The sequence below is a fragment of the Hyperolius riggenbachi genome, chromosome 6 (assembly GCF_040937935.1).
Source record: "Hyperolius riggenbachi isolate aHypRig1 chromosome 6, aHypRig1.pri, whole genome shotgun sequence".
NCBI classification, from domain to species: Eukaryota; Metazoa; Chordata; class Amphibia; order Anura; family Hyperoliidae; genus Hyperolius; species Hyperolius riggenbachi.
Genome location: NC_090651.1, coordinates 24,586,769 through 24,610,064, shown reverse-complemented (window position 1 = coordinate 24,610,064; position 23,296 = coordinate 24,586,769). Strand labels below are relative to the sequence as shown.

At 47.5% G+C, this 23,296-nt stretch overlaps 1 protein-coding gene across 1 annotated transcript; it reads left to right on the top strand.

Annotated features, from left to right (window-relative positions):
* Nucleotides 1–516: 516 nt before the first annotated feature.
* Nucleotides 517–22,736, top strand: PDZK1IP1 (PDZK1 interacting protein 1). Its single transcript, XM_068242426.1, has 4 exons — nucleotides 517–1,847; nucleotides 13,498–13,618; nucleotides 16,794–16,868; nucleotides 21,422–22,736. The coding sequence occupies exons 1-4, from the start codon at nucleotides 1,784–1,786 to the stop codon at nucleotides 21,504–21,506; spliced, it is 345 nt and encodes a 114-aa protein (XP_068098527.1). The 5' UTR covers nucleotides 517–1,783; the 3' UTR covers nucleotides 21,507–22,736.
* The last annotated feature ends 560 nt before the right edge of the window (nucleotides 22,737–23,296 follow it).

Here is a 23,296-nt window from a genome sequence, read left to right as displayed (position 1 = left end):
CAGTTAAATCATGTGTGTATGATAATCTGCAGATCTCATAGACTATCATTGCAATTTGCAGGAATGGATTTTTGGCAGGAACAGATCTTTTGCAGATACTGATCTTTTGTGTCTGTACAGCATCTTTGTGTGCAGCATCCTGCAAAGATTTCTGTCTGATGGGGAGTTCAGCTCTATAGAATAGACTGTGTAGAGTATGGCTCTCATACTACATGAAGGGTGGTAAGATTGGTCTGTGATCTTTCATTTTCCAAAGACTATAGTCTGATGTGTGTATGCACCTTAACACTACATAGATCTGGTAGGGTTGTAAAATCAAGATTGTATCATTAGTGGGAATTTTTACAATCAACATGCATTGCAATCTCAGCTACAGGGCTTGTCCTGTAGTTCTACCCGGCTCATCTTACCTGCCTGTCGCTGATGAATTCTGAACAGTGACTGCTGCCAGGTCCCTCCCGAAAGCCAAGAGGTGTTTCCAAATCACAGGCAGGTTGAGCATTAACTGCTCAGGAATCCTTCCTTGTTTTCCTTGTGTGATGTGATTATTACATTTCCCTGATCCACACAGGACACTTCACAGGATCGCAGGGTCTGCCCAGGACAGATCGCAGGGGCTGCCCAGGAAAGATCGCAGGGGCTGCACAGGACAGATCGCAGGGGCTGCACAGGACAGATCGCAGGGGCTGCACAGGACAGATCGCAGGGGCTGCACAGGACAGATCGCAGGGGCTGCACAGGACAGATCGCAGGGGCTGCACAGGACAGATCGCAGGGGCTGCACAGGACAGATCGCAGGGTCTGCACAGGACAGATCGCAGGGGCTGCACAGGACAGATCGCAGGGGCTGCACAGGACAGATCGCAGGGGCTGCACAGGACAGATCGCAGGGGCTGCACAGGACAGATCGCAGGGTCTGCACAGGACAGATCGCAGGGGCTGCACAGGACACACCGCAGGGGCTGCACAGGACAGATCGCAGGGGCTGCGCAGGACACACCGCAGGGGCTGCTCAGGACACACCGCAGGGGCTGCCCAGGACAGATCGCAGGGGCTGCGCAGGACAGATCGCAGGGGCTGCACAGGACAGATCGCAGGGGCTGCACAGGACAGATCGCAGGGTCTGCACAGGACAGATCGCAGGGGCTGCACAGGACACACCGCAGGGGCTGCACAGGACAGATCGCAGGGGCTGCACAGGACAGATCGCAGGGGCTGCACAGGACAGATCGCAGGGGCTGCACAGGACACACCGCAGGGGCTGCACAGGACAGATCGCAGGGGCTGCACAGGACACACCGCAGGGGCTGCACAGGACAGATCGCAGGGGCTGCGCAGGACAGATCGCAGGGGCTGCGCAGGACAGATCGCAGGGGCTGCGCAGGACAGATCGCAGGGGCTGCGCAGGACAGATCGCAGGGGCTGCGCAGGACAGATCGCAGGGGCTGCGCAGGACAGATCGCAGGGGCTGCGCAGGACAGATCGCAGGGGCTGCTCAGGACACACCGCAGGGGCTGCCCAGGACAGATCGCAGGGGCTGCGCAGGACAGATCGCAGGGGCTGCCCAGGACAGATCGCAGGGGCTGCCCAGGACAGATCGCAGGGGCTGCCCAGGACAGATCGCAGGGCCTGCACAGGACACACCGCAGGGGCTGCACAGGACACACCGCAGGGGCTGCACAGGACACACCGCAGGGGCTGCCCAGGACAGATCGCAGGGGCTGCCCAGGACAGATCGCAGGGGCTGCCCAGGACAGATCGCAGGGGCTGCCCAGAGATCATCATGATGCCTTCCTGGCTTTGCTTTCTCCTCCTGGCCTCATTGGGACCAGTTTCCTGCCAGTCTGGTAAGTCCCATGTACCCGCTAATGACTATATTTTATTTTTGAAGGATGTTTACATTAAAGGGCATCGGTAACAAGAGGGAATTGGTGGCTGACATATTTATTTCCTTTTAAACAATACCAGTTGCCTGGCAGTCCTGCTGATCTATTTGGCTGCAGTAGCGTCTGAATCACACCAGAAACAAGCATGCTGCTAATCTCATCAGATCTGACAATAATGTCAGAAACACCTGATCTGCTGCATGCTGTTTCAGGGGCTGTGGCAAAAAGTAAGAGGCAGGGGATTAGCAGGACAGCCAGGCAACTGGTATTACTTGAAGGATACATCCAGGCGCAAAAAAAAAAAATCCACTTACCTGGGGTTTTTCTTTTTTAGCCTGGACCTTCCCTTTTAAAAGGAAATAAATATGGCAGCCTCCGTATCCTTGTAACAGTTGTGCTTTAACCTCCTACGGCGTGATTTTCCTCACAGAGCGTGATCATTTGGATGACAATCACTTGGAAGGTGTCTCTTCAGTACAAGTAACAAGATGTAAAGCAGATCTTGTGAGAGACATTGGCAGACAGTGTAGCGTGCATCACCTGTTTGAATGGGATCAGTGAATCTTGGCTGTTGTGTAACCAGGCGCACAAAGGTGTGATTGTTTCACAGTCTTTCCTTATTAAAGTGGAACTAGACCTTCCAAATCAAGTTGCTGCCATTGCAGGAGAATGAAAAGTACATATCTTACTTATTATGTTTTATTGGATTTGTATAGCATCAACAAGTGATGAGCGTAATGACCCAATTACAATCCACGCAAAATTTTGCGAACTTTCACGTTATAAAGAATTTCATAATTACTATTCTTTTTTTGTAATTACGATCATTTTCGTAATGGAAACAGAATCAAAATTTCGTGTTTAATCTGGAAATTTGGCCGTTCTCGAAAATTGTGTTGCAGACAGTCCAGAGCCTCCTGACACATTTAAAGTGACAGCACGTACACGGACCTTTGCATTATCAGATATTGCAAGGCCCAAAAGTGTCTCAGCATGCATGACCGCTAAGTGCACCTTTACATAGAGCACCTGTCTAAAGGCTCATACACACATCAGACCATAGTCTTTGGAAAATGAAAGATCACAGACCAATTTTACCCCCTTCCATGTAGTATGAGAGCCATACCTGCACAGTCTTTTCTATGGAGCTGCACTCCCCATCAGACAGAAATCTTTGCAAGATGCTGCACACACAGATGCTGTACACATGCAACAGATCAATATCTGCAAAAGATCTGTTCCTGCAAAATGCATTCATAGTCTATGAGATCTGCAGATCATCACACACACCTTGTTTAACAGACCATAATCTGCAGATCAGATCCACCAGGATGGATTTTCAGATCTGCAGATGATTGTCTGATCTGCAGATAGATGTCTGTTAAACAAGGTGTGTATGATGATCTGCAGATCTCATAGGGCTGGTTTCCACTATTGCGGTGCGGAATCGCCTGGATTCCACCGCTGATGAAATCACATGCGGATGCGATTCCCCATGCGTTTTTTGCCACGAATTCGCATGCGAATTCGCATAGGTGAGGGTATATGCGATTTTAACCATGTCACTGCCTGTGTGAATTTACATTGGTACCTATGCGAATTTGCATGCGAATTTGCGGCAAAAAACGCATGGGAAACCGCATGCGATTTCCCTATTAAATACATTACATACAATTCGCATGCATCCCACTCGCAGGCGAATTCTGCGTCTCTTTTGTGCGTTTTTTCACCGCTGAACAAAACGCACGTCAACAACGCTACAGTGGAAACAGGCCCATCCACTTGCATTACATGTGCGAATCCGCATGCGTTGGACGCATGCGGATTCGCGATAGTGGAAACGAGCCCATAGACTATGAATGCAATTTGCAGGAACGGATCTTTTGCAGATACTTATCTTTTGTGTCTGTACAGCATCTGTGTGTGCAGCACAGGGGCGTAGCAATAAGTATAGCAACCATAGCGGTTGCTATGGGGCCCTGCGGCAGCCCTACGCCACAGGGGCCCGTACATGAAGGGACTTTTTTTTTTTTAATTTTTATTTTTTTTACTTGGTGCCGTCCGCCCCCCCGCCCGCGATAGTCAGTGGGCCCCCCAGGCCCTCCTCCCGGCCCCCCTCCTCAGATAAGGTGGCTGGTGAGGAGGGGGACGGACTACGTGGCAGGCGGCGCATTGATACTCCCTGGCGGCCGGGACCCGATAGGTAATCTATAGTTCCGGCTTCCGGGCCCGGCCAGCCAGGGAGGAGCGACGAGGGAGCGACCGGCTGCAGACTCTTCCGCGACTGTCTGGACTGGAGCCTCGAAGGGAGCCAAGCGAGCCGGAGCGGTGAAGAGGAGCTGCCCTGGCTGGAGCTGCCCTCGAGTGGAGCGACCCGACCCGACCCCACTTGCTGGCTGCCGTGGACGGAGGTGGGTGGGTGGATGGAGGTGGGTGGGTGGATGGAGGTGGGTGGGGCCCCCCTTGGCTACATATACTGGGCATATATATACCTCTGGCTACATATACTGGGCATATATATACCTCTGGCTACATATACTGGGCATATATATACCTCTGGCTACATATACTGGGCATATATATACCTCTGGCTACATATACTGGGCATATATATACCTCTGGCTACATATACTGGGCATATATACCCCTGGCTACATATACTGGGCATGTATACCCCTGGCTACATATACTGGGCATGTATACCCGTGGCTACATATACTGGGCATGTATACCTCTGGATACATATACTGGGCATGTATACCTCTGGATACATATACTGGGCATAGCTACATATACTGGGCATATATACCCCTGGCTACATATACTGGGCATATATACCTCTGGCTACATATAATGAGCATGTATACCCCTGGCTACATATACTGGGCATGTATACCCCTGGCTACATATACTGGGCATGTATACCTCTGGCTACATATACTGGGCATGTATACCCCTGGCTACATATACTGGGCATGTATACCCCTGGCTACATATACTGGGCATGTATACCTCTGGCTACATATACTGGGCATGTATACCCCTGGCTACATATACTGGGCATGTATACCCCTGGCTACATATACTGGGCATGTATACCCCTGGCTACATATACTGGGTATGTATACCCCTGGCTACATATACTGGGCATGTATACCTCTGGCTACATATACTGGGCATGTATACCTCTGGCTACATATACTGGGCATGTATACCTCTGGCTACATATACTGGGCATGTATACCTCTGGCTACATGTACTGGGCACGTATACCTCTGGCTACATGTACTGGGCACGTATACCTCTGGCTACATGTACTGGGCACGTATACCTCTGGCTACATGTACTGGGCACGTATACCTCTGGCTACATGTACTGGGCACGTATACCTCTGGCTACATGTACTGGGCACGTATACCTCTGGCTACATGTACTGGGCACGTATACCTCTGGCTACATGTACTGGGCACATATACCTCTGGCTACATGTACTGGGCACATATACCTCTGGCTACATGTACTGGGCACATGTACCTCTTGCTACATGTACTGGGCACATATACCTCTGGCTACATGTACTGGGCACATATACCCCTGACTACATATACTGGGGACACTGGCTGTTTGTCATTATGTGCATTTACTGGTGAAAAGCTGTCTCTAATTATGTGCATTTACTGGTGAAAAGCTGTCTCTAATTATGTGCATTTACTGGTGAAAAGCTGTCTCTTATTATGTGCATTTACTGGTGAAAAGCTGTCTCTTATTATGTGCATTTACTGGTGAAAAGCTGTCTCTAATTATGTGCATTTACTGGTGAAAAGCTGTCTTATGTGCATTTAGGGGGGAAACGCTGTCTCTCATTACATGCATTTACTGGGGAAATGCTGTTTGTCATTATGTGCATTTACTTCATTTTTTTTTTTTATGTAAGTACATTAGCTAGTATAACTTACATTAGTTAGCCCCACCCACATGACATCATGGCCATGCCCATTTTTAAAATTTCCTCGAACATGTTGCCCCCTACCCATTTTTGACTGCCCCCACATATACAACAACAACAAATAACATTTGTAAAGCGCTTTTCTCCTGTGGGACTCAAAGCGCATAAGCATGGCTCCGACCCTCGTGGTACAGGGGAAGAATTTTATAAATCTGGAAATGCCAGGCTAAACAGGTGGCTTTTCAGTCTGGATTTGAATAGCTCCAGGGATGGTGCTGTCTTTACTGGGTGTGGTAGGGAGTTCCAAAGAGTAGGGGCAGCATGACAGAAGGCTCTGTCTCCAGATTTTTTGAGGTGCACTCTGGGAGTGACCAAGTTTATAGAACTTGCTGATCTGAGGTTGTGAGAGGTGTGGTGCAGCTTCAGCAAGTCCTTCATGTATCCAGGGCCCAGATTGTGCAGGGATTTGAATGTCAGCAGTCCAATCTTGAAGAGTATTCTCCATTCTACTGGTAGCCAGTGCAGTGAGCGAAGGATCGGTGTAATGTGACAGTGGCGAGGCTGGTTTGTTAGCAATCTGGCAGCAGCGTTCTGCACTAATTGCAGGCGACGCAAGTCTTTTTTGGGGAGGCCAGCATAAAGGGCATTGCAGTAGTCCAGCCGTGATGTGATGAAGGCGTGGACTAGGGTTTGAAGATCCTCTGGGGGAATCAGATGTTTAATCTTTGCAATGTTCCTCAGATGAAAGAAGGAAGATTTAACTACAGATGAAATTTGGTTTCTGAAACTCAATTCCCCATCGATTAGTACGCCAAGGCTGCGCACAAGGTTGGAGCTGTTTATGTCTGAATTCCCAATCCTGATTGGTGTTGCTTTAGGATAGAGCTGTTTTGATGGCGAGCACTGGCTTTGGACAAACAGGACCTCAGTTTTGTCAGCATTCAGTTTCAACCAGTTATCATTCATCCATGCCTGAAGCTCAGCTATGCAAGAGTTTATTTTTGGGGTAGGGTCTGTTCCACCAGGTTTGAAGGACAGGTATAGCTGTGTGTCATCGGCGTAGCAGTGGTACGTCAGGCCATGTCGTTGGATAAGTGTACCGAGTGGCAACATGTAGATTGCAAACAGCAGAGGGGATAGGATTAATCCTTGTGGCACTCCGAATTGTAGAGGGGCAGGTTTGGACATTATAGGTCCTAGGGATACTCTCTGTGTTCTGTCAGTCAGGAATGATCTGAACCACTGGATGACTGATCCACTGATGCCACAGTACTCCTGCAGTCTGTTAAGCAGGATTTCATGGTCAACTGTATCAAAAGCAGCTGAGAGATCCAACAGGATTAGGATGGAGCATTCCCCTCTGTCCCTTGCCATGAGCAGATCGTTGCAGACTTGGATGAGGGCTGTTTCACAGCTGTGGTGTTTCTTAAAGCCAGATTGTAGAGGGTCCAGGATGTTGTTTACTGACAGCCTGGTTTCAAGTTGCAGATAGACAGCCTTTTCAATAACTTTACCTAAGAAGGGGAGGTTGGAGACAGGTCTGTAGCTGCTCATAGCATCTGGATCCATGGAAGGTTTTTTGAGAAGGGGCTTGATGATTCCTTCTTTTAGGGCTGGTGCACACCAAAACCCGCTAGCAGATCCGCAAAATGCTAGCAGATTTTTAAACGCTTTTTTTTATTTTTCTATGGCGTTTTGCTAGCGTTTTGCGGATTGCTGCTGCGGTTTTCAGTATAGTAGATTTCATATATTGTTACAGTAAAGCTGTTACTGAACAGCTTCTGTAACAAAAACGCCTGCAAAACCGCTCTGAAGTGCCGTTTTTCAGAGCGGTTTGCGTTTTTCCTATACTTAACATTGAGGCAGAAACGCACCCGCAATCCAAAAAATGCCTCACCCAGGCATTTTTCGTTTCTGCAAAACGCCCCCCCGCTCTGGTGTGCACCACCCCATTGAGATACATTGACCAAGCAGATCCGCAGCCGCAAGCGGATCTGAAAACGCCCAAAAAGCCGCTCGGTGTGCACCAGCCCTTAGAGAGGTAGGAAACCTCCCTGCTTGCAGAGAGCAATTTACTATTTTGTGAAATGCTGGACCAAGCAGGTCAGGGCATTTCAGCATATGTTTAGTTGGTCCAGGGTCCAGGTCGCAGGTTGTCTGGTGGAGACGACAGAGGGTGTCTGAGATCTCTTCCTCACTAATACTTTTGAAATCAGTCCAGGGTGTTAGGTTGTTTTTGCAGCTATTTCCATTAGTTGCATGAGTCTTGGGTGCTGTGGACTGAATGAGAGACCGAATAGAAGATACTTTGTCAGCAAAGTAGCAGGCAAATTTCTCACATAGCTCCTTTGAGGGAGTTATAGTGGGTTTTAGACAGGATGGATTGCATAGTCTATCAACTGTGCGGAATAGTTGGGCTGGTCTGTTGGCGGCCTTTGCGATCTCCTGTGATAGGTAGGAGGATTTTTTCTTGGTGATCGCATTTTGGTAGCTTTCCCGGTGAGAGACAAGGGTGTGTTTATCTTTTGAATTCTGAGATTTTCGCCACTTCCTTTCTAGTCTGCGCACTTCTTTCTTTAGGTCCTTTAGTGAGCTGTCAAACCACCGTGCATGGTGAAGTGGTGTAGATCGTTTGATGCGAACTGGAGCGAGGGCGTCATAGGCAGATGACACTGCATGGTTGTAAATCAGGACCATGGAGTCTGGGTCTGCGCAATGATTGGTTAATGCGTCGAAGTTGAGGATATTCTGAACGTGCTGGGGTGAGACATCTTTCAGTGAACGGTATTTTATGAGTTCTTTCCCTCTGTGTTTTATCGCTGGTGCTGTCAGAGAGAAGTGGATGGTGTGGTGGTCTGACCATACCACTGGGTTTATATCCATGTGTGATATTAAAAGTCCGGAATGAAATATAAGATCCAGGGTGTGCCCTTTCGTATGGGTGGGGAGGTTGATAGCCTGAGAGAAACCCAGTTCATTCATTATGAGAAGTAGTTCACTTCCTAGCTGGGAGTCGTGATCATCCACCCATGCATTGAAGTCTCCCAGGATGATCCATCTAGGGTGTTCCACTGTTACACAGGATAAGAGTTCAGATATTTCCTTAAGAAAGGCTGGACCATTTTTTGGGGGGCGGTATATGAGCAATATGTTGATGTTTACTTCTGCTGACAGTTGAGCTGCAATACATTCAAAGGTTTCAGTGGGGCCTATGGGCAGGGGCCTTATGTTCAAGGAGGATCTGAAGCATATGGCAACCCCCCCACCCTTGCCGACTTGTCTCTCACAGTGCAAGATTGAATAATTGGCCGGCACGGTTGCTTCAAGAGTTGGGCCTGCATGCTTCCCAAGCCAGGTCTCTGTCAAAAAGGTCAAATCAGAGAGCTCTATTAGGTCACATATGTGCCAGTCTAGAACCGGCCCTGTACCCCTTCCTACATATACTGGGCACATATGCCCCTGGCCACCTATTCTGAAGACACCTATAGACCTGGCTACTTATACTGGGTGTGGGAATGTTGGGCTGGAGGGTTGTGGAGGATTGTTTGGGTGGGAGGTCCGAGGTCCGTGGGGTTGGAAGGTCGTGGGGGGAGAGGGGGGCCCATAAAAATGTTTTGCTATGGGGCCCAGTCATTCCTAGCTACGCCCCTGGTGCAGCATCTTGCAAAGATTTTTCTCTGATGGGGAGTTCAGCTCCATAGAAAAGACTGTGAAGAGTATGGCTCTCATACTACACGGAAGGGGGTAAAATTGGCCTGTGATCTTTCATTTTCAAAAGACTATGGTCTGATGTGTGTATGTGGCCTTGGAAGTGGCTGCAGGAAGAGCCTCCTGAGCGACAGCATGTGCAGGGGCCTTTGCATTATCAGTAATTGCAATCAATGAGTAATGGTGTGTACACACTTGAAAGATATCAGACCAATCTTACCACCCTTCATGTAGTATGAGAGCCATACTCTACACAGTCTATTCTATGGAGCTGAACTCCTCATCAGATGAACATCTTTGCAGGATGCTGCGCACAAAGATGCTGTACACATTCAAAAGATCATTATCTGCAAAAGATCTCTGGGGTAAAGACCCGTTCCTGCAAAATGCATTTATAGTCTATGATATCTGCAGATCCTCATACACACCTTGTTTAACAGACTTCATCTGCATATCTGACAATCTGCAGATCTGAAAATCCATCCTGGTGGATCTGATCTGCAGATGAATGTCTGTTAACCTCCTTTGCTAGCTGCGTCAGCACACCGATCGCCGCCGTCCCGCGCTCGATCGCCGCTATCCATCGCGCTGCGCGCCCCCCCCCAGACCCCGTGCGCTGCCTGGCCAATCAGTGCCAGGCAGCGCTGAGGGGTGGATCGGGACTCCCAATGACGTCATCCCGCCCCGTTGCCATGGCGACGGGGGGAAGCCCGTCAGGAAATCCCGTTTGAACGGGATTTCCTGATCGGAGATCGCCGAAGGCGATCAAAGCGGGCGGGGGGATGGGCTCGCTACATGATATAAGAAAAAAAAAACTGCTGCGCTGCCTCCTGGCGGAATTTTTTAGACCGCAAGGAGGGTTAAACAAGGTGTGTATGAGGATCTGCAGATATCATAGACTATGAATGCATTTTGCAGGAATGGATCTTTTGCAGATACTGATCTTTTGTGTCTGTACAGCATCTGTGTGTGCAGCATCTTGCAAAGATTTTTATCTGATGGGGAGTACAGCACAATACAATAGACTGTAGAGTGTGGCTCTCCTACTACATGGAATGGGGTAAAATTGGTCTGATGTCTTTCATTTATCTTTCAAGTGTGTATATAGCATAACTTTCCTGAGTTTAGTATTTAAATTTGCATAATTACTATTAACTGCTTGACGACCGCATCATGCCGATGGGCGTGGCGGCAGCCCCAGGACCGCCTAATGCCGATCGGCGTAAAGTTCTGGGGCTTCGTTTTGCAGGAGATAGGGCATCTCCTGCTTGGTAGGCGGAGCTCTGCCTCTAGTCTCCCAGTGGCGATCGTTGTTCCCTCCAGAGTCTGGGTGGTGATCCGCTGTCATAGGCTGAAAATACATTTTAAAAAAAGGGTCAAAATTATTGCAAAAATAAAGAAGTAAATATTTATGAAAAAAACCCAAACACTGGGCGGTGGTGGTGGTGGGGGAGCGGATATCACTCGCGTGCTGTGTTGTGCGACCCTGCAGCTTGGCCTTAAAATACAAAAAATGGCCTGGTCTTTAGGGGGGTAAAGCCTGTGGTCCTGAAGTGGTTAAAAGCGAAATTACGCCCATTTTCGTAAAATTAAAATAATATTGTTTCTGTAGAAAACACGAAATGTGTGTCAAACGTGAAATTATGTGACAAAAATTACGCTTATGGAATTTCAAATTTCGGTTTGTATGGCAATTATGAAATGACAAATTTGTGACGTAGCGGTAAAATTCAGGTCCGTAATTACGTAAACACGAAATTATGCAAATTTCGGCTTAAAGAGACTCTGCAACAAAATTTTGAGCCTTATTTCTACTATCCTATAAGTTCCTATACCTGTTCTAATGTGCTCTGGATTACTGCAGCCTTTTCTAGTTGCACAGTCTCTGTAATAAATCTTATCTTCTTTCCTCTGTCGGCTCTGCCGGGCTGAGCCTGTAATGTGTGGAATGTGCAGCACTGCTTCTCATTGGCAGAAGCTATACACACCCTCTCCAAGCTCTGCATGAGTCACACAGTGAGCTGTTCTCACTCTGGTTAGAAGCCATGTTGTTTTTTTTGTAAACACTGCATAAAAATGGCAATTACAAGCCAGGATTGCAGCAGGGAGTGGCAGAAACAGCACAGCGGGGCCCAGGAGAACATAAGGAATACAATGGTATGCTTTTTATTGTAAGAATTTTAGAGTACAGATTCTCTTTAACACTAATCAACATATCACACATCAGGAGACATTGGCAGCACTTCCGGGTGCAGCCTCTAGAGGAGCTACCAATGTCTCCTGCTGTACAAAACAAACATAAGTATGCTTATGGCTAGCTGTATCCACGTGCTTCAGTTTGCATTCAAATTCTTACATTAGGGATTAAAGCATAATTTACATATGATTTGTACTCCAGGTGTGTATTTTAGCCCCTGGGGGGGATCTGCACACCCCCGTTGGTTTAATTTCATTTGCAGCCTAGGAGCGCTGTCAATTGTTTGCTGTCCTTTGGAAAATAAAAAATATTACACAGCACTGTATAATCAGGTTACAGACAATGATAACAGGGGTGACAGACAACACGATACAGGTAATTAACAATAAGATACACAATGCAAGACTACCCTGGAGTGGTAGTCCCAATAATACACGTTCACATTATTATCAAGTATGATACACAAGGAGGGAAGGCCCTGCCAAAGGCTTACAATCTCTGGGCTGGTGCACACCAAAACCCGCTAGCAGATCCGCAAAATGCTAGCAGATTTTTAAACGCTTTTTTTTATTTTTATGAGGCGTTTTGCTAGCGTTTTGCGGATTGCTGCTGCGGTTTTCAGTATAGTAGATTTCATATATTGTTACAGTAAAGCTGTTACTGAACAGCTTCTGTAACAAAAACGCCTGCAAAACCGCTCTGAAGTGCCGTTTTTCAGAGCGGTTTGCGTTTTTCCTATACTTAACATTGAGGCAGAAACGCATCCGAAATCCAAAAAATGCCTCACCCAGGCATTTTTCGTTTCTGCAAAACGCCTGCCGCTCTGGTGTGCACCACCCCATTGAGATACATTGACCAAGCAGATCCGCAGCCGCAAGCGGATCTGAAAACGCCCAAAAAGCCGCTCGGTGTGCACCAGCCCTAAAGAAAGAGGGTGGTAACACGATAGGAGGAGGGCTGAATCAAGATGTTCTCAACAGATAGAGTTACGACATTGGTGGGGTGGGGTAGGCCTTCTTGAAGAGGTGAGCTTTGAGGGCTTGTTTAATGGTGTAGCGTGGCGGGCAGTGGGAGAGAGTTCCAGAGGATGGGAGCAGCTCTAGTAAGCCCTGTAATCATGCATGGGAGTGCGAGATGTGTGGGGTGGTTAGGAGGAAGTCATTGGTGGAACGAAGTGGATGGCCAGGTGTGTATCTGCTGACCAGGTCAGAGATGTAGATCGGGCAGGGCTTGTGGATATATTTGTAGGCCAGACATAGGATCTTGACGCTGATTCTTAAGTGCATTGGGGACCAGTGGAGAGATTTGCATAGGGTAGTCGTGAAGGCAGAACAGTGGGGGGGAAGTAGTTTTGTCTGGCTGCTGCATTCAAGATCGATTGTAAGGGGGGGTGATGTGGTTCAGAGGGACAGGAGGGTGTTGCAGTAGTCCAATCTGAAGTTCAGCTGTCCCTGGGTGACCCCCGATGTCGAAAATGACTAAGTATCCGCACATTACATTGCAGTCTATGGCCATGCTGTATCTTCCTGTATGGCCCGTGGGCCATAATCACCTACTTCACGGTGTCTTGAATTGCTAAATTGTCTTTTGCTCAAGGAATTTTTGTTGTTGTGACTAGAAGTGTGCAGGGGGCGTGGCTGGAGGTGTGGCAGAAGCGGGCCTTCAAAGCGTCCTACTTCCCTATCTCAAAAAGTTGGGGGTGGGATATCATGTTCACATTAGAGTGTTGTACTCTGAAGACCAATATGCTTATTTTGCAGATGTGAATAAAGAGGCCAGGCGGATCCCACAGTGGGGGACGGGCCTTATAGCCGTGGCGGTTTTCCTCTTCCTTGTCTTTGTCCTTTACATGACCAACAAATACTGGAAGAAAAGACCAGAGTGAGTTTTCTTTTCACACCACTACATTAAAGGAAATCTGTTGTCAAAATAAACGTCTGATATAATGAATTGTATGCGTAGTACAGCTAATAAATAGAACATTAGTAGCAGATGTATGAGTCTCTTATTGTTTCCAGTTCAGGAAGAGTTAATAAACTTCAGTTATCTATGCAAAAGAGCTTCTCTGAGCTCTCTGACTAATTCAGTCGGAGAGCCAAGTGCTATTTTCTGAAGCACTTATACATCATACATACAAGAAACAGTGAAAGACAACTTCAGATAAGATTTTACTGCAGGAAAGGTCAAAGCGTCATTAGCTCTGCTCTGTTTCATAGTTAGTACAGAGCCATAATAGTCCAACATGCATACAGACTGTTTCGGATTGGTTGATCCTCATCAGTGCATGGCATGGATTCATTTGGCTGTATGGAGTAGGACTTGAAACACCGAGAGGTACAGACTAACCAGCAAGCTCATGGTGACCCAGAACTCATTTGAGTGTGTAGGGGGATAAAATGGTCCAAAAAGCCCCCTTACTAAAATGCATGGAACAGAAGGGATCTGTGATTATTCAGGTTGGAGTGAGCATATGCATATGCAATCTGTAACTCTGGGTGTTTATTGTCCTACTCCATAGAGCCACAGTAATCCATGCCATGCACTGATGAGGATCAACCAAAACAGTCTGTATGCATGTTGGATTATTGTGGCTCTGTATATTTAACAACTAGTAGATGGAGACACTGGAGAATGTTTACATGAGGTATCCTTTATATAAAAAAAAAAGATAAATGAAAGAATAAGGGGCCATGCGCAATTCACTTTTTCACCTGGGAAATAATTTTTTATTTTCAATTTAAAATAACTTTACCGCACTTAACACTTTTTTTTTTGAGTATTTTCTTGCTTTCTGGTAGCTTAACTACTTCAAGACTGCCCCACGCTAATGGGTGCGGCCGCGGCGGCAGCCCCAGGACCGCCTAACGCCAATTGGCGTCAAGTCCTGGGGTTGCAGTTTGCAGGCTGCGCGCGCATCTCCTGCTTAGGGAGGCGGAGCTTTGCCCCGCCTTCAGTCTCCGAGTGGCGATCACACACAAAAGAGCGATCGGCTCTCATAGGCTGAAGCCTATGACAGCCGATCGCATCATAGGCTGGCTGGTGGGAGGGAGGGAGCAGGGGGAGTATAAATAAACAAATAGGATGTTTTATTAAAAATATAAACAAATACTTCTCCCCACCAACAGAGAGCTCTGTTGGTGGGGAGAAAAGGGGGTGCCTTAAAGCTGCAGTGGCCCATTTAGTTAAAATTGCCCTGGTCTTTATGGGGGTTTACCACTGCAGTCCCCAAGTGGTTAAAAGGCATTTCATTGACAAGTTTAAAAATAACATCTAGGAGAAAAATCAGGAGAAAAAGTGAATTGCATATGGGCCAAGGTCTCTTAGCTCTTCCAGATGTAAAACCCAGCCAAAAAGGAGAGTTTTGATTCGCTATCTTCATTTGAATAAATTGCTTAAAGTGTACCAAAGACGGGGGATATCAAAAATGTATACATACCTGAGGCCTACTCCAGTCTCCTCCGGCCAGATCGCTCCCACGCCGCCATCCTCTGCTGCCTGTAGCCTCCGCAATTGGCCCCGGTAAGTTGTCCAGTTGGGGCCAGACGGCACAGGTGGGCTGTACGCGCTCCCGTCTTCTAGCTCCCGTAGCTGGTAGCGTTCTGCACTTGCGCAGTACTTCTACGGGAGCATGATAGGGGAGTGTGTGCAGCCAGCCTGCGCAGTATGCCCAGGGCCAGAGGACTTTTCGGGGCAATTTGTAGAGGCTGCGGGCTTCAGAGGACAACGGCGTACTAGGGATCTGGTCACTGGCCAGAGGAGGCTGGAGGAAGCCCCAGGTATGTAAACATTTTTGATACTCCCCCCTTCCCCCTCAGGTTTACTTTAAGTTTATATTTAGTTTATACATAGAGTGGAATCTGTGATTTACTTACACACTTTATGCTGATTTTGAAAACTGATAAAAAATTCATAGTATTAAATTTTTATTTCATTCATGAGTTTCTAAATGTGTTTCTTTCTGATCTTCATGTAAACAATGTTGTTGTTGTTTTTTTTTTAAGCAATAGCAGAGTTTTACATGAATCATGTTGTAACTGGTTTAGCAGGAGAATGGTTTGCAACACAGAAACACAAAGGCTTCTGGGAACACTGCATTGTTTACCTAGGTGTTAAGCAAGCATTGTGCAATACTTGGTGCATATACAGAACCCACATGGTGAGAGTCTCCTCTCTGGGAACAGCTCTGGTCTTCCTGCTGCCCTGAGTCTGTGAAATAAATAATTACAGAAGTGACTAATGTGTATACTAATAGAGGGCAAAGGACAGCTTGATGCTGACCTGGCAGGGCAAATGGAAATTACCATCCACACAGCATGATGTACATTTATAGATTTTATTAAATGTGCTTTAGATAGTGTATGCTTGCCTAGTTTGGATGGTAGTTAAAGGACAACTGAAGTGAGAGGGATATGGAGGCTGCCATATTTATTTCCTTTTAAACAATACCAGTTGCCTGGCTGTAATGCATATCTATTTGGCTGCAATAGTGTTTGATTAACACCAGAATCAAGCATTTAGCAGATCTTACTGTCAGAAACACCTGATCCGCTACCCTATCCCCTAATACGAGAATCCTAAAATAACTCTTAGCATAACTGAAAACCCTTGACAACCCAGCGGCAGAAAAATTTCACTCTGCGCTGCTCCCCAAACTTGCCGTATCACTCACAATCGTTGCTGATGATGAGTTCAGGTGTTGGGAGGATGGTGGTACAGGTCTAGGTAAGGACTAGACCAGTGATGGCTAACTTTGGCACTCCAGCTGTGAAAAAACTACAAATCCCATCATGCCTCTGCCTCCTAGAGTTAGGCTTAGAGCTGTCAGAGTATTGCCATGCCTCATGAGACTTGTAGTTCCACCACAGCTGGAGTGGCAAGGTTACCATCACTGGACTAGACAAACAGCGGGGGGTTGGGGGGAGACTGTGAAAGGGTTTCCAAGAAAACATTTGTACTCGAATTTTCATGGCTGTCTACACATTTTTCTCTGATCTATTTTTCTGGTGGTTGTTCCTCTTTGTCTGGAAGTGTTTACATGATTTTTGTGTTACTCCAGGTCCAACCACTTTTCCTTGGAGAAAACGGAAAATAGCGTTGTATCCAATGGCAGCACAGGACACTACGCGACAAGGTAAGAATAACCAATCATTCCTTTTATCTCACTTCATCTTAAGTGAGACACTTCCAAACAAACTCTCATACATCAAACTTTTCTGTAGGCCAGTTTTACACCAGGCCTGTGTGTTTGCGGTGCAATACCCCGCCCCCATCGCATTACAATGCACAAAATGTCAATCCTATGACTGTGCGGCAGAGTGTGGCGGCAGTCATTTGCATAGCACTAACACTTGCCCAGTGTCCTACTCTCTGCTGGACAGGAAGTATGTCACTGGGATTCCCAGGCTTCCTCGCCGTATTCCCGTCATTCCGTGCATATGCACCGCAGGTTTGTTTGACAGAGGGTGGCCACAGTCCTGGTTTGTTGCTTCGGCAGAGGATGGCCACACTTCTGGTTTGCAGAGGGTGGCCACACTTCTGGTTTGCAGAGGGTGGCCACACTTCTGGTTTGCAGAGGGTGGCCACACTTCTGGTTTGCAGAGGGTGGCCACACTTCTGGTTTGCAGAGGGTGGCCACACTTCTGGTCAGGGGTGCCTCTAGCCATTTTGTCACTCCAGGCAAGAAAACCTGTGGCGCCCCTCATGAAAATAATCATAATGCAACAGCGTTTCACCAGGAAATAATTGTAATGCGGCAGCTTTTCACTAGAAAATAATCCATGCGGCAGCATTTCACCAGAAAATAATTGTAATGCGGGCAGCGTTTCACCAGCTTTGATACCTGCCTGCACCTACAGTATAAGAAAAAAAAAACATTTACTCACCTGCAGAAGACTCCTCTCTTGGCCTCCCTCCAGCGCTTCCCCGATGATCTTTGTGCAACAACTGTGGCTGCAACACTCCCGCGTTGACAGGCAGAGCAGGGAAACAGGAAAATTATGCCCGAAGCCCTGCACTGAAGACACAAATAGTCTCCAGTGCAGGTCTTCGGACTCCATTTTCCTATAGCCCTGCTCTGCCTGCTGGAACCTACAGACACAGCAGACTGCAGAAGACGCCGCCAGCCAGTTCACTACCTAGTAGCCACGGTCTCCCCCCCATGCCCCTTGCGCAGCACTCGCAACCGCCTGGTCGGCCTGGTGGACCAGGCGCCTCTGAAACAGGGCCAGAAGGAGGCACAAAGAGGGACACAAGAAGTCACAAAGGAGGACAGAAGGAATCACAGGGGGACTAAAGGCTGCACAATGGGGGACAGAATGAGGCACAAAGTGGAACAGAAGGAGACACAAAAGGGGACAGAAGGAGGCACAGGGGGACTGAAAATGCACACAGGACAACATGGGGAGGCACAGGGGGACAAAGAGGCACGAGGGTCAGAAAAAGTCACAAAGGAGGGTAGAAGGAGGCACAAGGGGACAGAAGGAGGCACACAGGGGGACAAAATTAGGCACAATGGGGGACAGAATAATACACAAAGGAGGACAGAATGAGACACAAAGGAGGACAGAGAAGAGGTACAGGAGAAATAAGAAGGAATGAGGGCCAGAAGGAGGTACACAAGAGGACAGAAGGATGCACAAAGTTGGACAGAAGCAGGCACAAAGTGGGGCAGGAGGCGGCACAATGGGGACAGATTGAGGCACAAAGGGAGACAAAAGGAGGCACAGGAGGAAAGGAGGTGGCTGAAGGAGGCAAACAGGGGACAGAAGGAGGCACAATGGAGGACAAAAAAAGCCCAAAGCAGGGCAGAGGCACAAAAGGGGGACAGAAGACAGCAGAGGGGGTATAAGGAGGCACAGGGAGACAGAAGGAGGCAGAGGGGACAGAAAGAGCCACGGGAAGACAGAAGGAGGCACAGGGGGACAGAAAAATGCACAGAAGACAGAGGTGGCACATGGGGACTAAAGAGCCACAGGGAGACAGAAGGAGGCACAGGAAGACAGAAGGGGCAGAGTGGGACTGAAGGAGGAACAGGGGGGCAGAGGTAGCACAAGGGGACAAATAAAGGCAAAGGGGGACATAATGAGGCAGAAAGGGGTTCAGAAGGAGGCAGAGGTGGCACAAGGAGACAGAAGGAGGCACAAGGAGACAGAAGGAGGCACAAAAAGGACAGAAGGAGGCACAAAAGGGACAGAAGGAGACACAAAGGGGGAAAGAAGGATGCAAAAGGCACAGAGGTGGCAGCTGCCTGCAACTTACGCTAAGTAGATGCAGAAGAAGCAAGTAAAAGAAGACCCATGGGGTGGGGCTTAGTCCAGGGGGTGGGGCTTAATGGGTGGGCGGGGCTTAATCCAGCAACATGGCGCCCCCCAGGACCAATGACACTCCAGGCAATGGCCTGTACTGCCTATGCCTAGAGGCGCCCCTGCTTCTGGTTTGCAGAGGGTGGCCACACTTCTGGTTTGCAGAGGGTGGCCACACTTCTGGTTTGCAGAGGGTGGCCACACTTCTGGTCTGCAGAGGGTGGCCACACTTCTGGTCTGCAGGGGGTGGCCACACTTCTGGTCTGCAGAGGGTGGCCACACTTCTGGTCTGCAGAGGGTGGCCACACTTCTGGTCTGCAGAGGGTGGCCACACTTCTGGTCTGCAGAGGGTGGCCACACTTCTGGTCTGCAGAGGGTGGCCACACTTCTGGTCTGCAGAGGGTGGCCACACTTCTGGTCTGCAGAGGGTGGCCACACTTCTGGTCTGCAGAGGGTGGCCACACTTCTGGTCTGCAGAGGGTGGCCACACTTCTGGTCTGCAGAGGGTGGCCACACTTCTGGTCTGCAGAGGGTGGCCACACTTCTGGTCTGCAGAGGGTGGCCACACTTCTGGTCTGCAGAGGGTGGCCACACTTCTGGTCTGCAGAGGGTGGCCACACTTCTGGTCTGCAGAGGGTGGCCACACTTCTGGTCTGCAGAGGGTGGCCACACTTCTGGTCTGCAGAGGTTGCTTACTGTTGGTCCTTCTAGTCTCTCAACCATAGTCTTATATGGTAGTTTTTAATTGATTAACCAACTAGAACCGCATGAAGCTGTAAACCAGACGTGTGAAGAAACCTCACCCATCTTCTGCCAATTATATAGACATGGTTTATTCAACTGCAGATATCCAGTAACAGTCTCCTCTTCCAAGAACATGACTTCTTACCTACCTCCATTCACTTCAAAACGCAAAAGAGGGAACAGGCGTTGGAGCATAAGAAACACTATTACAAAGAATTGTTTTCCTATGTTGTTATCACCCTACAGTAGGTAGTACAAATTAACTATTATCACCATAGTCACAGTCTAATAATCTTACCATATTCATATTTAAACTTTCACTGCCACACGGCCGCGAGTCTCACGTTCGTGCAGTTTGCGGGGCTGTGTGAGCGATCGTGATGGTCCCGGCGACAGGGGAGTTTGGTGACGGGGACAGAAGCCCCCTGAGCCAATCCGTACTTGTCCGGCGAGAATGATCACTGTTTTTTTGTTCAAAAACAGTGATCATTCTCAAATGGTCCAGCCACGCTCCCTCCTGCTTGCTCGTTTCCACCACTCTCTACGTCGATCATTAGTTGAATGAATGGGAACAAAGTTTCCATTCATTAATCTCCCCTCTAGGTCCACATGATTGTCTGCATCAATGAGATGCCTGCATCACTTCCGAAGTAACACCGGCATGCATTACTTCCTAATTTGCGTACTTATTGTATGCAATAGGAAATAATACACAAGGACATCTTGTGGCCAAATAGTAAAATTACACCCACAGACTTTAGCGACTACATTTTTTTTTTTTAAATATGTATGTCCAGAGGGTATATTGTAATATTACAGGCTTATAATTAGTGATGGATTTCCTTTATTTCCAAATAAAATATTGTCACTGTACATTGTATTAGGGATATAATTTAAATGTTTCAATCACCAGGACAAATGGGCAAATAAAATGTGAGGCTTTTATCCACAGTTTTACGTTTTATTTTAAACTATAATGGCAGAAAATTGAGAAATGATTTTTTTTAATTTTTTTCCCCCTTAATATTCCCATTAAAATGCATTCAGAATAAAATAATACTTAGCATAATGTACCGCCCAAAGAAAGCCTAATTGGTAGCAAAAAAAACCACCAACAAGGTAGAGGTCATTTCGTTGTGATAAGTAGTGATAAAGTTATTGGGGAATGAATGGGAGAAATGCTAAAATGTGAAAATTCCTCTCGTCCATAAGGTGAAAACAACCCACGGCATGAAATGGTTAATAAACCAACCATAGTCATAGTCTAAAGTTCTTACCATAGTCATAATCTAATGTGGGGATCCAAATAACCTACCTGTGTATTTTTGAGATGTGGAAGGAAATTGGAGTGCATGAAGAATACTCATAAATATGAACCAAATAAAAATCTCATGGAGACAGTGCCCTGGGTGGCATCAGATGGGTGAATTCTTCAAAAATGTCCCTAGATTGTCATTCAGGGAAGTGATTGGTCCCATGGACTATGCAAAGACCTGCAGAATTTGTGGCATTATCTAATTACAGGATAATAAGAATAATAATGAAGATGATCAACCTATAAAGAAGAGCGGTTGTCTAGTGAGTTGCCTATCTTTCCTTTGTTCACCTTGTGATGGCTTTTTTGTGTTTTGTGTTCCAGAATCAGCATGAGCCCTGAGCAGGTGCAGCACGTGTACGAGAACCCCATACAAGTCCGTGATGATGAGGTCTCCACACCAATGTGATATCAGTAATGTTTACTGTGGACCTCCTGGGCCTGGTTATAGATTTCCCAACTGGAGTTGAGCACCCTGTGCACCCATCTGTACTCAGCTTCACCCGAGCATCTGAGCACCCTGTGCACCCATCTGTATTCTGCTTCACCCGAACATCTGAGTACCCTGTGCACTCATCTGTACTCTGCTTCACCCGAGCATCTGAGCACCCTGTGCACCCATCTGTACTCTGCTTCACCCGAGCATCTGAGCACCCTGTGCACACATCTGTACTCAAATTAACCTGAGCATCTGAGAACCCTGCACACCCATCTGTACCCAGCTTCACCTGAGCATCTGAGCACCCTGTGCACCCATCTGTATTCCACTTCACCTGAATATCTGAGCACCCTGTGCACCCATCTGTATTCTGCTTCACCTGAACATCTGAGCACCCTGTGCACCCATCTGTATTCCACTTCACCTGAATATCTGAGCACCCTGTGCACCCATCTGTATTCTGCTTCACCCGAACATCTGAGCACCCTGTGCACCCATCTGTATTCTGCTTCACCCGAACATCTGAGCACCCTGTGCACCCATCTGTATTCTGCTTCACCCGAACATCTGAGCACCCTGTGCACCCATCTGTATTCTGCTTCACCCGAACATCTGAGTACCCTGTGCACCCATCTGTACTCCACTTCACCCGAATATCTGAGTACCCTGTGCACCCATCTGTACCCAGCTTCACCTGAGCATCTGAGCACCCTGTGCACCCATCTGTACTCAGCTTCACCTGAACATCTGAGAATCTTGTGCAGCGGCCACTTCTGATGCATCAGTTTCAGAGTGGTGGGTCCTCTCAGCCAATCGCAGACCAGAGCATTGGTCTTCTCCTTACTTTCTTCTTTTTCATGATCATGTGCCAAACATCAATCCTCATACCAGGACCATTAACGTAAATATTGTTTATGTTCTGTTATGAGATGTTTGGGTACTTGGTAGCTGGTGTTTTTCTTTAAGCCAATTCTAGGCAAAAGTTTGGTTCACTTTGAAATATCGTCTAATGATGTGGTATGTGAAAAACTGCACTGTCAATACACAATACCATGATTGTACAAATGACTTTTTTTTAATTATGCTAAAATGTTTCTGATAATTAAACATTTCTGTTGATCTTCCTAACATAATTTGTTGTATTCTTGCTGAATGGTGAAAACATTCCAACAGAGCAAATAAATATTTTCCTAAAATTAAGCCTAAATCTCTCTGGTTCTCTCTACATTTTAAAAAATTACAGTGTATCTCAAAGAATAGAATGATAAAAATGAAGCAATAAAAGTTGCATGCTCACAACCCCTTCCTCCTGCCACCGTGATTTTAAAGGGTCCCATCTGCCTGTGGTCATATAACAAGAGTGAGTGGCCCCATGATTACCCCACCCATAACAGATGTGGCCGACATGATTCCCTCACCCATAACCGGTGCGGCGACCATGAGTCCTCTGGCCCATAACAGGTGTAGCCACCATAATTCCCTCACCCATAACAGGTGTAGCCACCATGATTCCCCCACCCATAGCAGGTGTGGCCACCATGATTTCCCCACCCATAGCAGGTGTGGCCAACATGATTCCCCCACCCAAAGCAGGTGTGGCCAACATGATTCCCTCACCCATAGCAGGTGTGGCCAACATGAGTCTCCTCACCCATAGCAGGTGTGGCCACCATGATTCCCCCACCCATAGCAGGTGTGGCCAACATGATTCCCTCACCCATAGCAGGTGTGGCCACCATGATTCCCTCACCCATAACAGG